The sequence below is a fragment of the Nannospalax galili genome, unplaced genomic scaffold (assembly GCF_000622305.1).
Source record: "Nannospalax galili isolate Female #2095 unplaced genomic scaffold, S.galili_v1.0 scaffold542, whole genome shotgun sequence".
NCBI lineage: Eukaryota > Metazoa > Chordata > Mammalia > Rodentia > Spalacidae > Nannospalax > Nannospalax galili.
In genome coordinates, this window is record NW_008349083.1 from 1,481,659 (window position 1) to 1,499,332 (window position 17,674).

The following is a 17,674-nucleotide window of genomic DNA, read 5'->3' on the forward strand; positions in this document are numbered from 1 at the left end:
TCATCTCCTACTCACTAGTCAAGCACTTTCTTTTCCCCCTATAGATAAGAGTTATGCAACTTGGGAGTCTTTTAGATAGACCCACTGAAGGGGTACTCCAATTGCCTCACCCTCGTCCCTGTTCAGTATGGAAGAAACAGAGTGGTCTGTGTCCCAATTTCCTATCTGTAAGCTGGTTAACCTCTTCAGAGGATGGTGTGATAAGAATTGGAGGTAGGAATTGGCTAGGCAGTTAGGGTAAAAAGACCCTATGGAAAAGTAGCCAGTTTTTTGGCAAAAACTCACAATGTCCTTGAGGCTCTTAGCAACCTATTCCATTCCAAAGGCCAAAAATGTCTAAAGTATTTGGGAGCAAAATTTTATCTAATCCTTAAAATATTTTAGGGTTATCTCTTTGGGGGGGAAATGATAGAGTGGCCAAAAGCCCCATTTAAAAAAATAAAAGAAGAAGACAAAGTAATGAAGTTATCAGAAAAAAAAGTGATGGGGAGATATGGGAGGAGTTGGAGGGAAGGGAGTGGTCATGAATTTGATCAAAATATCTTATATGCATGTATGAAATTCTTGATAAATTATTAAAAAGCAAAAGAACCACAAGTCTTTTAGAGGAAGAAGGATTTTAATTCTGCTTCTCTTCTTTAGGCATAGTATTTATTTATTTATTTTTATTTAGTCCTTTCATTCATTCATTCTGTTTTTGAGACAGGATCTCCCTATAGCCCCGCTGTCCTAGAATTCTCTATGTAGACCAAGCATGCCTCTGCCTCCCAAGTGCTAGAAAGGCTTAGTAGTCTTCTTGTTGGTTCCTCTGGTCCCCTAAAAAAAAAGAAAGCTCAAAGCACCTAGATAAATTTTTTAACTGATTATCCACACTGCTTATACATGTTTCATAATACCATGTGCAAAATGATATTTTACTCTTTATATATGTTCACCTTAAATTTGCTTTAAAAGGGAGACTCTTTTAAGGATGTTTATGGGGTGCGGGGATCTCGGGGCACCAGCTGCTAGTGTGGCGCCGGTCTCCTGCGTGCACCTGGGAAGCGGCGGGTCCTGCAGCGTGTCTGCTAAAGCTGGATTTCCGTGAGTCGATGACGGAAGGATAGTGCCCCCCGGGGAGGCTGGATCGTAGGCAGTAAAACACAGAACTCAGCTCAGTCAGTGGTACAGCCCTTTTATTCAGTGACTTAGCTCGGCTCCAAGTCTTAGTGATCCAGCTCCGATTATTGAGGGAAAACCAGGATACTTTATACTGTGGGGGTAGTGGTAAAAGCCTTAGCTGATAGGTACTTTGTGGGATGCCCTATTTACATGTAGAGGTGGGCTCCTCCCAGGCTGTCAGACTGCCTGAAAATCACAGATTAAAACCTGGTAGCTCCTGTGCCTGAGGGCATGTATCTTGTGACGGGCATTTCAAAAGTAAGTCAGGGAGGAGAGCAGAAGGTGCCCCACTGAGAAGAGGAGTCTCCCCAGTCGCGCCGAGCCAGCTTGTGGCTATCCAGACATGGGGAGACTGCTACCCTAAACAGCAGGGGTCCCCAACAGACGTTTAGCTCCTAACAGAAAGAAAAGAGGAGAAAATTCCTGATTTTGCCTGAAAATGAGAGGGTACCTGCAGACCTCAGTCCTCTACTTGAGATGACCTGGAAAGGTGTCATGGAGCAGTGAGTGGCAAGACACTAATGAGGTACCCAAAGGCAGACTCTAGGACACTGGTCACTTCCCATGTAAATTACCACTCCTGCTTAGCTCTTCCTCCCCAGCTAACTATTTTTAGAATACATTCACTGTTATAGCTTAAACCCTTCATGAGAAACATATACTTGAAGTCATGAATAACTTATTAATGACAGCAACCAGCAAAAACAGAAACAAACCAGATATGCAAACATATCCCCTTACATAGCATTATTTTATGTTCAGACTGCTTATCTTCCACAGGTGACCCAAGCCCACATTGGCCACCTGTCTTTTTGAAGAGAATGTCATCAAGATCACAACCCAAAACCCTAAATACAGGTGCTTTGTTTCTCATCCTTTTGCACAGCTCACCAAGCCTTTGTTTTCTGCCCTTCCATTTCCTCTCGCATTCTTTTCCTAGTTCTTCATATTCTTCCTTGAAGCTGGTTTGCCATTCAATACCTCTCTTGCCAATACCATCAGAGCATGTGTTTTTTTTTTTTCCCCTCATTCAATTTAAAAAATTCTTAACCTTGGATTAATCTACTTGTCTCCTTTCTTGGCTGTTTATTGTTACAGCAAAAGCAAAATCAAATATCCTGGGCTATTAAGATGGCTCAGTGAGAAAAAACACTTGCCATGCAAGAGGATGACCTGAGCTTGATCCCTGGAATCCTCAGTGGAAGGGGCTCTTTATTGGTGAGCTCTGAACCCCCACATGAGCACCATGGCACATGTGTGTGCACACATGCATACACATCATTATCACCATCACCATTGTCATCATCACCATCATCATCATCATCATCATCATCATTTTATAAGTCCTCACAGATCAGTATCACAAGCTATAGCTTTAATCTATAGCATCGAATGAACACCCAATTTTACCATCAATCTTTCTACGTACTGCAGATACTACTCCATACATTTCAAACCCTTTGTTCTGCCAAAGTCCTTAGGGGTCTGTCTCCATATGACTCTCAGAAGGTATTCACTTAGTACTCCACACAGAACACAATAGTGGCTTCCTGTTCCTACAGGCATACACAAGATTCCTTCTTCCTGTTCTCTACAAACTTGGCTTCCTTGAGGGCTTTGTTCTGCTATTTACCTCCCTTTGAAAATATATTCAATCGCTTCTTCCCAACAGAATATTATTATCTTAAAAAAAAAAACAAAAAACCCATCAGTTATATTCTCTGTTTTCTCACATCACCCCCAATGGTCCTCAAAGACAGATTGTGGACTCTCTTTGGTCTGCCATTTCTCGCCCCTTCTTGCATGACAATCACTGTTCTTTGGTCTTTTCTCTAAACCATCAAATTCACTAGTGATCATATATATGCTTTCATTTTATTTTTATTTATGAATGAGTGTATGTACATGTGCGTGCAGCTCCCGCAGAAACCAGAAGAGGGCATTGGAACCCCTGGAGTTGGCGTTTCAGGTGGTTATGAGCTGCCCGGAATGGATGCTAGGAACTGAACTCTGGTCCTTTGCAGGAGCAGCAAGCTCTCTTTGCTGAGCCATCTCTTCAGCCACCCTAATGATCTTGTAAAATAAGATCCAGTCACTTATTTTCCAGACTCAAATCACTATGTGTGCTTTCTTTTGAAATGCTCTGTTGGTTTTGACTGACTTGAAACCTCTTCCTCTAGCTTGCCTTCGATCTACTCTGTAATTGCCTTTTCCAGCCCTCATTTCAGGTTTCATTTTGTGCTTGTTCTTTATTTTTGAGGGTTTTGCCTACTTTTCCTGACTCTAAGCACATTCTTCCTAGTGACAAGGCTTAATTCCATGGTAGTAACTCCAAACTCCACACCTCTATAAAGATACTGTTTGAGCCAGCTATACACATTGAAACAGTCATTAAACTCTTGACCTGCCTGTGTGATGGCTATCTCAAACTCAACACACTCAGCACAGAAGTCACTTCCCTAGCAAATTTCATTCTTCCTCTTAACTTCAGGCCCTGGAAAATAGCATAACAGGCCACTAAGTGGTAGGTACTGAAGACTTAAACTTAATTCTTCTTTCAGTTTCTATTCTAATATTCAATTGGCTACTAAATCCTGAATAGTCTACCCCCTTCAAATGTCACCAACTCATCAGCATTCAATGTTGTGGTCATTTCTATATTAGAGTACATGCCTCCATGATTTCTTCCTTCATGAGTTCATTTTCCCTTTTCTGTTTTTGCTGTCTCTAATGTATTCCTCATCCTTCAGCCAGAGTGATTTGCCACTCTCCAACTTCAAATGTTTCAGTTGCCATATCTGATGATACTGTCTAGTTTGTCAACCTCCCAGGCTAGTTTTTCCCATGCTGCATCCCTCTACATGTATCCTTGTCCTACCACATCTCTGTAGTCCCCTAAACCTGCCATCCTCTGCTCTCAAGAATCTTTGTACAAGTTGCCTTCTTGGTGTGAAACTGTCAGATCTGTGATGCTTAGCTAATTCTCATGTGTCTTTGTGTCTACATTTAGGAAATTCTTCCACTGGGACCCTCTCTTCTCCTCTGCTAGTGTATGGCCATTGTTTTTTCTCTGTGCCACCATAATATGCTGTGTCAGTAATGGTTAGTGTGGGGAGTCTGGCTAACACTACTTGAACACTTATTTTATGCTAGGGTCTGTTCTAAGCAGATAGTTATGTTTTGACTCAATCCATGCCTTTGACTTTATAAGATTAGTAGTAAGTCCCCAGATAAATTATAGAGAGTTAAATAATTCTCCCAAATTTTCATAACCAATAAGTGACACAAATAACTTCTGAACTTGGGCTTCTCACTTATGAGTTGACTAACTTAAGTATTGTTCATATGGAATTACTTACAATGCTGTTGTAAGTAACATTTTCATAATATTTTCAGTTCTTATAGGGAAGTTCCATTAAAAGCATATAATATGCTTCCAATAAAAATTAAATAAGTGAAAACAAGGTGATGCATGACTGAAAAAAGAACAAAGACCCCTTACCGAAAATCAGAATTGTGCTTACCTAGGTTTGATATATGTCAGTGGTATTCGTCCCCAAATAGCAAATGACTTGTTGTCATTCAAACCCTTCATACTGTTTCCTATTTCTAAGAGTTGACACATCCTGTACTATTTGCCTAATGCATCTTCCAACTGCGGTCTATCTGGAAAATTCATATTTATCCTTCCAGATTCTTTTCAGAAGTCATTTTATTCCTGAGTATCTAAAATCTTCCTACATTATTGTTTCTTCCTAACTTTGTACATCATCACAAATCACATCACAAGAAACAGCAACATCAAATCAAACAATGATATTATTTTCAAGGATTGATTTTCTAACTATCTTTACATCTTCAGTACTTAATGCAGTATTCAGTACCCCAAATCATCTAGCAAATATTGGAAATATTGATCGAATGAAAGTAAGTTAGATTATATGTCTGTATACTACCAAGTATGTATCTTGAACTCCAATATATTGCAGGAATTTTGTAGGCTCCCACACTGGCAAAAACCTGATTATCTCAATCACCTAATATTGGCAGATTGGGATATTTAGGAAGGAGATATTTTAATATCATGGCCCTTTTTTGTTTCCTAATATGGTCAATAGTTACACAAAGGATATGTAATTATTCAAAAGTCAATCAAATGATGCCACAATCAAGTTAACAAACATTTCAGAAAGGTAAGTCTGTTTCTATTTATGGATAAACAAAAAGAGTCTGCCTAAATGTGTAATATGTCTAACCACCGACCAAATCCTATAACTACAAAATAACTGTAAAATAATCCAAAATGTTATTGTTCATGTGAATCTTTTGTCAGTCTCTTGTGCTCCACTACTAGAAACTTAGCATTTTTTATTATTCAAAGGGTATGTTTGGGTGTTTGTGTGTGTGTGTGTGTGTGTGTGTGTGTGTGTGTGTGTTAGGGGGTGCATGTTTATGGGAATGCAGACATATGCACATGTGTTTTCCTGTAGGTGGAAGATCAAGGTCAACACTGGATGTCATCCCTCAGGAGCTACCCACAATGCTGTTGAGACAGTCTCTCATTTACCTGCAATTTACTAATTAGGCTATATCGACTGACCAGTGAGCCTAAGGGATCCTCCTGTCTCTGCCTTCCCAGTGTTGGGATTAGCAGTCTATGCCACCATGCCCAGCTCTTTTATGTGGGTACTAGGGATCAAACTCAGGTCTTCCTGCTAGCACAGCAAGCGCTTAACTGACTGAGTCCTTGCCCAAAGCCCTATGTCTGTGCTCTCTAAACATTTCTATGTGGTTTTCATTTCTTCTTCCTCAAGCACATATGTACATGCTTAAAGGATTCTAAATTATTATGTTTAACAAGTTGTTTATCTGCTGAAGAAGTTTCAATGGAATCAGACGGGAACTCCTTCAGAGCTTAGACAAAGTTTCTCACCTGGATCAATTGGTGGGAAGGTGGATCTTTGATTGGTACCAAGTAAAAACTTCTCATAACTGTTTTCATTGTGTTCTTGAAAGTGGAGTAAGGATATGTGGTTGGGGGAGAGTTTCATGTTGTACCTTTCATTATTACTAATGTTGGTTAATTATGAAGATTACATACCTTTTGTTAGTCTAAGATTTAAGTAAAAAGTGTACATAGCAAAATCTCCTCTATGGTGTCAAATGTTTTCAGTGCAAAAGATATATCAGGACACAATATAGAGCATGCATTTGGGGGGAAAGGCATTACGACATTTTAATGAATGGCAATCCATGGAAATCTAAGGGTAACAAAGTGATATCACAGCTGGAAGACAGACAATCCATTGTTCTTCATAGAGGACATTTGCACAGCTGTGCAAATCAAGTCCACCAGATATAAGGAAGGATTACCTTCAGATACTGGGTCAAGTAAGCCCAGGACCACTAGCACAAGCTCTTGACCGAAAGCCATTGTCTGGCTACCAGGCTCAATTTCCTCCTAGGCTCTTTCAGGATAATTGTAACACTTTTGCCACCCAAAATCTTAAAGATCAAAGAGTTCAAAGTTCTTCAGACTGCCAGTATTTCAATGTGAAAAAAAAAAAAAACCCTGAACAGTTGTGCCCACTTTCCTCCTTACAACAAACCAAAACTAAAAATAAGATGAAAACACAATATCTACACTGTTCAAAAAAAATTTCCACACATAGATACTCAGCTACAGATCCCACCATTGAATGTTATGAAGCAACTTCAATACTAATTAAAATTCTGAAGAACCTAGTATATTTTCAAAGCAGCCCCTGCCACTTTGTCGTACGAATGGAATATTGGTAGCTTCACTATTGATAACCCAAATATCATTTTTGGAACAAAATTGAAGCTTTGATTCATTCAACAAATTTTAATGAGTAAACATATCAGACCCTATCGTGGGCGCCCAGCAAGCAAAATGGGATGACTTTCTGATTTTGGAGGAACATTGGGCTCTAAAGCAGTGCTTCTCAATCTATTTTTATGAAATCTGTGCTTCTTTCTGGTTGAATGTAAACTCTTTCTCCCAGTTTTCAGACATTCCAATGAATGTGTCAAGCACTTACACCCCTTGACACTCAGAATAACTAAAGCTTCTGCACAGCTTTCACAGACCAAGTGTCTTTGAGGTCTTCCTTTTTATTTTAAAGAAAACATATTTGTTTTCCAGACATAAGGCCAGATTGTTATAGTAAATAAACTTTTCATAACGACACATACCTCCCTCCTGCCAAAATGAAATTCAAACTTCCTTACCCACCCCTGTTGAGAATCACTGCTTTGAAGAGTTTTGGTGAAAACCAGGCAAGCTCCATCTCTCCCCTCCAATCAAGTCTAAAAGGAATTAGAATTTTCCTACCTGACACAACAGCTGGTGAAGTACCATAATTCTGTCTTGGGATTGAATCTTGGAATGAAAAGAGCATGAGAAAGAATGCAATGAAGTCCAAAAGAAAATAAAAACAGAATCTTAGCTTTAAAAGTGGACGGGCCCATTGTGTATCACAGGGTCACCTGCCCCCACCCTCTTCCGTCAAGCACCCCAGGCTTCATGACCTTAGTGGTCAGCTGATACCTGTTCCCCATGACCACCACACTGTGCATGTAATTAGGACCAGTTGGTCTCAGAACATGGCCACCTTCCTCAGTCTGTTTGGAGTCTCCCTTTGGGAGTCAGTGGGAAACGTTTACCTTCCTTGGGTATCATAAGAATTTTATGAGACAGCCCATCTGGAGGGCTACCAGAGCATGGCAGGAATAGAAAACAAAAGAAATAATTTTTAAAGGAGATCAATAAAAAAATCTGCATGTTCTCATACTCCATGGAGTAGATGCAGTTTGAAGCCAAAGTTTTCTTATCAGCAACTCCCTTAACCCCTGACCCAGGCCCATGAGGCAGAGTACAGGGCACTCTCTGCCCCAGGTCCATGAGCTTAATGTGCAGACATAAAGGCCAGATCATATGGAACAGATGATGGCTGTGTTTTCAAGGACTCTAACATTGGTGATAGAAAATTCTAGACCGAGGTCAATTAAATTTCATAGCAGTCTTTGGAAAACTTGGGGTCATGGAGGGAAAAAAATTCTCTGCTGTTTTGAGGATGAAAAAGAGGCTTTGACTTCACACACTGCCTTTAGCCAAGGATCTTTACTGTTAACAGTCTTATTTGTAGTTAATAATTATAGATGATAATGGATTTCATTACAAGATTCATACAGGTCCCTAACACATTTTCACGCCATCACCCTCTCCTGTCCCTTTCCCACTCCTTTCCCTTCCCAACTAGCCCTTAGCCAGGGATCTTAAAACAACAGGTGGTAAAGAGCCTATAGTTGTAGCCACCCTTTTAAAAATGAAAACAATGAGCGTTTACTCCCAAGTCTCTAAAGGATTGTGACATAAATGATACTGTGTGAAATCTTATTTCGTTCATATGAACCGTACTTCATTTTATAAGCTAAATCCCCAAATGTATATCAACATTCACTTGACTTTCTAGACCATTCACAAATTTGTCTGTTTGAATAATGCCAATCATTCTCTGAAGAAGTGGCATGTTAAGAAGCATCAGAATCTGAACATTGTAAAGTTCTTTAACCAGTAAGAGCAAGCAGCCCTCGCTCAAGACTCAAATGCAAATAAATTAGTTATGAGTTGTTTTATCTTTTGAAATAGGTAGGCAGAGTAGTGACTTGACTATAATCCCCACATAGAATAATAAATTTTCAATCGTTTTTTAAAGATTAAAAAATTACTTTATGGATTTGAGCATTCACCTGCATGTATGTAAGTGTACCACCTGTGTGAGGCACTGAGAAAACCAGAAGAGGGTGTCTGATCCCCTGGAACCAGAGTTACAGATGGATGCGAGCTGCCATCTGGGTACTGGGAACCAAATCCCAGTCCTCTGGAAGAATAGCCAGTGTTCTTAATGCTGATCTACCTCCCCTAGAACCAATTTTAAAGTATTTACAAATGTTTTGGTATTAATGGTAGTAGTAAGTAGGGTAGTAATGCCTAGTTACCTTGTAATAAAATCTATAGCTGCATATCACATTCCAAAATTAAGAAAAAACAAAGCTAAATTTTAGCCTACATCATTGGTGATTTTGATATATATGTATATCACAAAGAATATATATTGTATATGCGTAATATATGTCAAAAGCAAATAATGATTTCTGTTTAGTAGCTGAAGATTATAAACAAAGTGATAAAAATAGAAATTACTTCAATCTCATTTCTAAATTTTAACACACTTGTTTTGATGTTTTTTGCTTAAGATTTATTTTTATTTATGTGTGCATATGGTATCTGTGCATATATGTACAGGTGTCCACAAAGACTAGAAGAGGGGATCCGAACCCCTGGAGCTGGAGTTACAGGTGGGTATGAACCACCTGATGTGGGTGTTGGAAGCTGAACTCTAGGTCCTCTCTTAACCACTGAGCCGCATCTCAGCCTTCTGTTTCGTATTTCTCAACAGTATCACTTTATAATTGATTCCTCAGTGTTGCTACTGTATGCCACATGTACAAATTTACATCCAGCTCTTTTGACATAACATTAGAAATAGTCCTTTCTTATTTGAAACTCATGAGTTCACACTGTGTTACATCGAGTCGAAGGATGGATCATGTGTCATTTAATTATTCTTCTTTTCTAAACATTGCTAAGAACCCCGTATCAAATGGTTTTAGGGCCTAAAGGCTTTTTTGTTATCTGTTGTTGTTGTTGTTGTTTGTTGTTGTTGTTGTTATTTTACACTATTGCTAAGAACCCTGTATCAAATGGTTTTAGGGCCTAAAGGCTTTTTTGTTATCTGTTGTTGTTGTTGTTGTTTGTTGTTGTTGTTGTTATTTTACACTATTGCTACATGTAGCTTCTCAAAATTTAAGTAACAAGTTAGGGAAGTTGTCTGGGGGGTTTTGGACTGTGCACTTGGTAATTCTATGGATGCTTATACAAATTTAGGATATCATCAATTCTTATTTTCCTACACATGAAAAGTAGCAACATGAGGATTTTTTACTTTATTCAATGGCATGTACACTTGTGTGTACTTGTGTATCTGTACTTGTTAAGTTATACCTTCTGTTTCTTTAATGACAGCTTTATTGTGTATTATTCAGTTTTCTAATCTCTATATTTTTCTTAAAATAACTATCAGTTAATTTTCCTTGATGTTCTATATATTAGGACTTTTCTGTTGTGCTATTAGTTGATTTATTTGAAGTCATGACCAATTTTTTCTTTTTTTCTTTTTTTCTTTTTTTAATTAAAAAAAATTTGGAGACAGGGTTTCCCTGTGTAGCCACAGCTAGTCTAGAACTTGCTATGTAGACCATCCCATGCTAGCACAGTCTATCCCAAGATCTCACAGTAATCTGCCTGCCTCTGCCTCCCGAGTGCTGGAATTAAGGGAGTACAGCACCAGGCAGGGCTCATTATCCATTTTTTGAAGCAGTAGAAGTTAAATATTTGTAAGTATATTGTTTTATCCTAATAAACTATGACTAAATAACTACTCGCTCATTATTTACATAACAAAGCTATCTTTATAGGTCTTTTATTTTACAATAAGACTAAAGAAATATTTTAAAACTAAAACCTTTAATCTACATTTTCTATCTTGTATTAATTTGTAATTGGTTGCTACTTTTTCTTGAAAAGTCACCTAAGGAAATGTGGTCATTATGATTTATGATACTATTTATCATTTATGATAATGGGTACTGAGTCATGGGTTCATTCAATATTTTCTGTTCTCTTATAACTCTCCCTCTTAATACTGATATTATGCCTAGTGATAAAAAGTGAATAAATAATGCATATTTTTACCGGTAGTTTTCAGAGTTTTAGGGTAGCCAAGTGGTAGAGTCCCAAAAAGCACTAGTGAGCTCTGGCCAATCATGAGTACAGTTCCAGGATTGTTAGTGTGAGTAGCTATGGTTATGCCAGCAGAATCCAATGATGTCACAATTAACCCTTGGTTTGGGGAAATCCTACTGAACAGAGATAAGGAGTCTGCAGAACAAAGTCTTTTTATTTCTTGAGCAGAGTCTGGTGGCCTTGTCAGCCACTAGTGACCAGCAGCAGAACAAATGGAAAGGAGATAAGAGAGTTGTAAAACAAGACTGTCATGCAATTCAAAGGTTCTCATAACACAGTCAAGTCCCTGGTGGTTTCTGGGAAAGCTTCCAGTAGAGTGATAAGAAATGATGGACAATGGGGTTTTGCTTTCATCACAAGAATTCTATGACAAAGGATAAACAAAAGCAGACAAACTAGAAAAGCTCTTCAAGGTCAGCAGAGCCATGAAATAAAGCAGTTACACTGCTTGCATAAAGTCCACTTAGCTTCAAACCTGCAAATTTAGTCCAGCTCAGAAATGGGTGGAGAATTGAGGAATAAACTCGGAGGAGGCAAATTCCAGACAGAGCTTCATTAAACTGCATGGTACCCACTTGTGATGAAACATACTGATTTTATAAAGAGGAAAATGAGGTTTTGGCTCAACACAATTCATTTTGTTGGGAATCATAAAAGGAAAGCAGGACACAGCCTGTGGCCTCTGCCCCTTCTAATAAAGGAAAATTCTACTATTGCTGCCCCCTCCTTCAGTCTAACTACTACCTACTCTAAACTATCACAAATCTCACTACGCTCTGCCCAGGAACCTGTCTGTTCCTGGGTCTTTGTTGCTGCTGTTCACACCTTGTTTTGGAAATTTTCTAACAGCTCAGATGTCTGAAAATCATTGAAAACTATCAGGTAGGAGAGAGACACCATTCTACAGTTGTGGTGATTTGAATGAAAACTGTCCTCCATAGACTCATGTATTTGGACAGTTAGTCCCCAGCTGGGTCTCTGTTTGGGGAGGATATGGAACCCTGAGGACACGGAGCTTTGCTGGAGGATGTATTTTACTACTACTGCCTTTACTAGAGGCAGGCTTTGAGAGTTTACAACCCTGCCCAACTTCCAAGTTGACTTCCACAGCTTCCTGTGTGATGAAATCGGTCAGCCAGTCCCGTGCTCCAGCCACTTGCTGCCATAGCTTCTTCCCTACCATTACGGACACCCCCTCTAGAACTGCAAGCCCAAATAAGCTATTCTGCTATAAGGGGCTTTCATGGTATTTTATAGCAGCAACAAAAAGTAACTAATGTAATAGTTTAGATGAGTTGGGTGGATGGCATAGTGCAGCAAAGACTGAAGGACATTGACACTGCAAGCAGGGAGCTCAGTTAGGGGTCTATTACAATCATTCAGGCAACACCAACAGTGGAGGTCAGAAATTAGAATGTGAGGATGGATCTGACAAATGCCTATGACTTGATTCATGAGACTTAAAACGTAACTGTATAAGGAGGAAAAGAAGAAGGAAGATGATACAGATGGAGTCCTAGGTGTATTGTTTGGTAACTGTGTGAATAAATGGTCACAGTGTTAACTTGAAGGACAACAGGGCAGGAACACATAAGAGGAAGAAGCTGCAGTTAGAAATTCAACAAAACTCATGACATGAGTGTGGAAGATGCTAGCTTTGAGACATCGGAAGGAGAGCTCCATGGAGATCAGATAGACGAGTCTAAGAGTCTTAAGATGAAGACTCAGACTTAGGAATCTTTAACATGAAAGACAAGGTTTGAGCCCATGAGAGTGGATGAGATTTCTTAACAAAACCGTGTAAGATGTCAGCAGGATGCTTTCTGAGCTTGTGAAAGAAAAGAGGGAGGAATGGCCAGAGAGGTTGGAGAGAACCATGAAAACTTGAGATATAATCACAAGATAGGAGTTCTCGGGACAAACAGGTCTGTATCCAAATACAGGGAGATTTTGCATCAAAATCCAAATCCTCAGGTTATATTTTTTAAAATTGGATGGCAAGATCACCCTAGGTCTGTGTGACAATTCAATGACTGATGGCAGTTGGGATGTGACCACACTCCCTGTAGAAGTTCCTCACATTCCTAACTTCCAAAGGTACCACCTCTATCCATTAGGTGTCCAACACTAAAAGATATTATTCATGTTAAATTGAAAATCCATCTAAATCGTAATCTCAATGTCATGTCTATTTGCAAGATATAGGAAACTATAGAGAAAATTTGACTCAATCTTTTTGAGGAGTTTGCTTGAACTCTCTCAACTTTACTCATTCACGTGTCTTGGAAGAGTATGTCAGCAGCTAACAGAATAGACTGTTAAAGGAAGTTAGCTACATCCCTTGAAACTGAACTGTCAAAGAAGTTGAACTAAGGACTTAATACAATGCTGTATTGCTTCTGGGGACTGGACTACCACCTGGTAGACACCACTAGAGATTAAGGGGAAAGGATGGCTCACTTGATAAGCACCCACTGGGTGTGACATATTGCATAAGGTTTGCTGTGTGTAGCATTTCATTTAACACTCACAGCATCTTTGGGATGTAGATAGTATTATTCTCTCCTTATAAGAGAAGAAGTAAAAGTTTGAGGAAGCCTAGGAAGCTTGCCAAACACACAGTTAATTCTAAGGGTAGACCAGGCTTTGAACCCCAAGGTCCTTCCAAAGTTAGCAAGGAAGTATTATATGGAGGTAATCCCACTCCAAATGTCAATAAAAAATTCACATCAAAACAAATTTTTGATGATATGCCAAATGATTAGAGTGATAGCTCAGGGAAAATAAAAACATGAGAACATTCTAGAAACTAAGCACACTCGATTATATTTTTTTGAATGAATCAACATAATAATATAGCTTCTCTCTGCCTTTCCAGAAACTTATTAAGCTGTCAACTTTGGTATGCTGTCAATGTTATATGGGGCTTATAATGCATCTGTAACAGTTAAAGAAGAAATACAATGAAGAGAAAAAAAATGCTAGAGGGAATTTGGTGTTTAAAATTAAAGCCAATTGCTAAAATCTTTTACTTGCTAAGAAAGGTAGTGATCCACAGTATCATCGAATTCATATCATTACTATTACCGGCTGCTGCCAGCTGGGCAAAAGCTGTGGTTCTATATAAATCTGCTCTGGTTGAAAATTCTCAAATACATAATTATATTGAATCAGTGCTATGATTTGGAGCCTAATCTATATATTTTAGCTTATTTTCCAATTTCTTTAAGGATACAGTCATATATTTAGCTACCTAGTACTTGTGTTCTTACAAGTTGACAAGTTTAAACTTCAGCCATAAAACTGGCTTTGCTTTTGAGTCTAACAGGTACAATGTTGAAAGGATCTCTATGTTTTCCATTGTAACTCTTTTTTTTTGAAAATCACATTCCATGGTTTAATTCAATGCAGCAAAGTTGCCATCTTTCACTCATTCCCAATCTATATTTACTGATGGACTAAAAACCTCATAGGTTAGAGAAGTCTATGGTGGGAGATGGAGGTAACAACCTTCATGGCTTCCAATCCTCCTTTTAGATCCCACTTTACTAGGAATGAAAAAGAGACTAAAAAATATCCTTATACTTTACTAAAGGCGATAATAAGGTTATCTATAAATTCTATCTCCCAATGAAAATTATCCGTACCACAGTGTATAGTTAAATGTGATCTTAAGCATGACTTCTTAATATCTACATTAGATGCCTATGAAATTATTTGACTCAGCTTCCAGCTCTCATGCAGGTAAGTTATTGCCAATAGCTTATTACAGTGTTAGCCACTCAAGCCAGGGGGACAGGCATGTTGTTCCTATTAATGAAATTAAATTTCTTCCTTGAAAGAATGTGACTTTTCTCCATTAGGTTGCTTGGATTTTCTACCTATATAGAAATCAGGGAAGACTGTGGGTGTGTCAGAAACTTCTTCCATTCTTTTGAGACAGGGGAGCCATTGCTCCAAGGTGAACAACTCTTCATCCAATAGCTAGTGTGCACAGGACATATCAGTACTAATAAATGACTCCTCTGTCTCTGTGAGAGTCATTGAGTGTGACCAAGAGACAGCAAGGCTTAGAGACAGAAAATCATGCAGCTTCAACTGCATGACCCCATATAGCAAGGACCCCATATATCAAGCCCAATCATCTAAATATAGAGAGGGAGGTTGAGACCAGAAAATACCATGTTCCCAAGGATACAATCAGGATTTAAACCAATATTTCCTGATATTTCTGGGAGTCTTTCTACAATGACTATGCTGCATCAAAAGGAAGTGTGCTTGTTTACTACATATTTTAAAAAGATGAAATTACCTGCACTAACGTCTATGGAAAATAATATTGTGAGCACTGGTAACCCATGATATTTGCACTCTTTTCTGTGATGTTACTAAGCATAGTTTTAGTGTTCTAGGTTGTGTTAGACATGGATATTATGGGGAATTGTCTTTAAAACATCAGCAACATAAAGATTTGTCCATTAAGTATCTTGTTGATAGATTAAGTGTGCTATTGGCATTTTTTCAGTATACAAGAAATAAGGCTAGTTGACAGTGTCATAACCTATAAGACAAGATGAAGGATGTCAGATTCCTTTCGTTCTTTCAATATTGTCTATGCCAATATAACCAAAGAGAAGATGAAAACCTAAACTAAGCCAAGTTCCCAGTGACTTCTTATTTAAACACTGACAGAAAAGAAAATGTCCTTTGTATCAATCACAGTCAGAGGTGAAGGACCTGGGCGTAGTAAGATTCAGTTGGTAAGCGGCTGGAGATATGAAAGCAAACCTAAGTACGTGGCCATGGGGTCTAGATCTGCAGGTATAAGCAGATTTCTTTCAGAAAAGTCTAAAAGAGCTATTATGCTTTGTGCATTGTAACACAATAGGGACAGGTATAAAGGCAACACTGTGGAGCCCTCATCCAAATGAGTGAGTGAGACAGGGGATTGAACTTGCATGGAAGAATGCAGTTTGTTCCTGGTGAAGCATGGAGAGTATGTTAGACGAGGGAATTGGAAGCAGTTCACTGGTAATGCCAAGGAGAACAGAGCAGGGCATCTCACTGAAGTCCCAGAAAGCAAAACTAAAGTCTTCCACTCACCGTTCCTGTTGTGCCCAGTGAAAGGTGATTCATCTGCTGCGTCAGGGGACCCACGATGTTTGTTGGCTGCATTGACATGGGGTGGTCCATGGTGGGTGTGATCACAGCACCCTGTAAGTACACACAATGTCCATCTGAAAATACATTCCACTAGGAAGAAAAATTTTGTCAAAAAAACAAATACAAGGAACCATTGTTTGTTAACCTTCTGTGTGTTTGCTTGCTACAGAATTTGATTACTTCAGCCTTAGATGATTTCGTGTCAGTCCATGTCATTTTGTGTTTGTGTAAATATGTAACATTAGCAGCCCCTTTCCTCTGATGTGATTATTATGCAGTGTGTCTAATCTTTGCAACATTTGATGTCAAGTTCAAAGAAGTCATATATACTTTTTCTCTCACCATTCTAAATACAAATTTCTCTGACTGAAAACTAGGAGCAATAACAGAAATTCTCAAATTTTTCTTGATAACAAAAAAAGTCTCTTGGTTTGTTTCATTTTTATGTTTCAAATTTTTGTATATGTGATGTGTGTGCATGTACATGCACATATGTGCTACAGCATATGTGGCTATCAGGTGACAATTTGTAAGAATCAGTTTACTCCCTCTACCCATGTGGGTCCTTGGGATGGAAATCAGGTCATCAGATTTGGTGGCAAGTGATTTTACCCATTGAGTCATCTTGATGGCCTGTTGTTTATTTCATTTATTTGTGATTTATATAAGCAATTCTTCATTATTCCAAATATAATCTACTTCTAGAGTAATAACACAGTCTTAGATGGGCTTTTTGATTACATATCTTTGAAGGATATATCAAACCTATTATGAACTATATAAAAAGTATGCAAAATGTATTATATTTGAGGAGGAAGCATGGAAATTTATGTCATGACAATTAGTAGAGGTGATAAACATTACCATTGAAATCTACCCAATGACTTTATAGACATACACAGGTGCCAAGGATCTAAATGCAACTGATTATGACTAGTAATAATCAGATACATACAGGTTAGAGATGCGTGTGCCAACATCTCAATGTTATTAGCAAAAACAACGAGTCTTTCTATAAGAAACAGTATATTTTAAAATGAAATGCAGATCTTTTTTAAAGGTTAAAAACTCATTCAGCTGGGCGTGGTGGCGCACAGCTTTAATCCCAGCTTCGGGAGACAGAGGCAGATGGTTCTCTGTGAGTTCAAACCTAGAAACTTGCACCCAATTGTGAAAGAGATGCACTCTTGCTCTGGAGTGTGTCACTGAATATGTTAAAACTGTAGTGAAATGCTTCTTCTAATCATGTAGTTATTAAAAATTAAAAAATAATGATTATAAAAAACATTAAACAAAAATAAGCATTTCCTATTATCCATCTACTTAAATTTATCTACCAAATATTATTACTAAATTCTCTTTTGAATTCTAACAAACTACCATAAAGTCAAAAAAAAGTACAGTTGCTGATTCCTATAGTTTATCTTCCTTCTTGATCATTGCCTTATTTGATCTTGTTCT

General features: G+C 38.3%; 1 protein-coding gene across 9 annotated transcripts in view; it reads right to left on the bottom strand.

The window, feature by feature from the left end:
* Rbms3 (RNA binding motif single stranded interacting protein 3) overlaps positions 1-17,674 on the bottom strand; it is a 982,465-nt gene that overhangs the window by 59,972 nt on the left and 904,819 nt on the right. For 8 of the 9 annotated variants that reach the window (XM_008846470.3, XM_029570082.1, XM_017801455.2 and 5 more), the window contains 2 exons: positions 16,154-16,264; positions 7,517-7,564 (listed from right to left, as the gene is read on the bottom strand). In XM_008846470.3, the coding sequence (XP_008844692.2) occupies positions 7,517-7,564; positions 16,154-16,264 (159 nt within the window). The remainder of the gene's footprint in view (positions 1-7,516; positions 7,565-16,153; positions 16,265-17,674) is intronic. The other variant, XM_017801456.2, reaches the window with a different exon arrangement.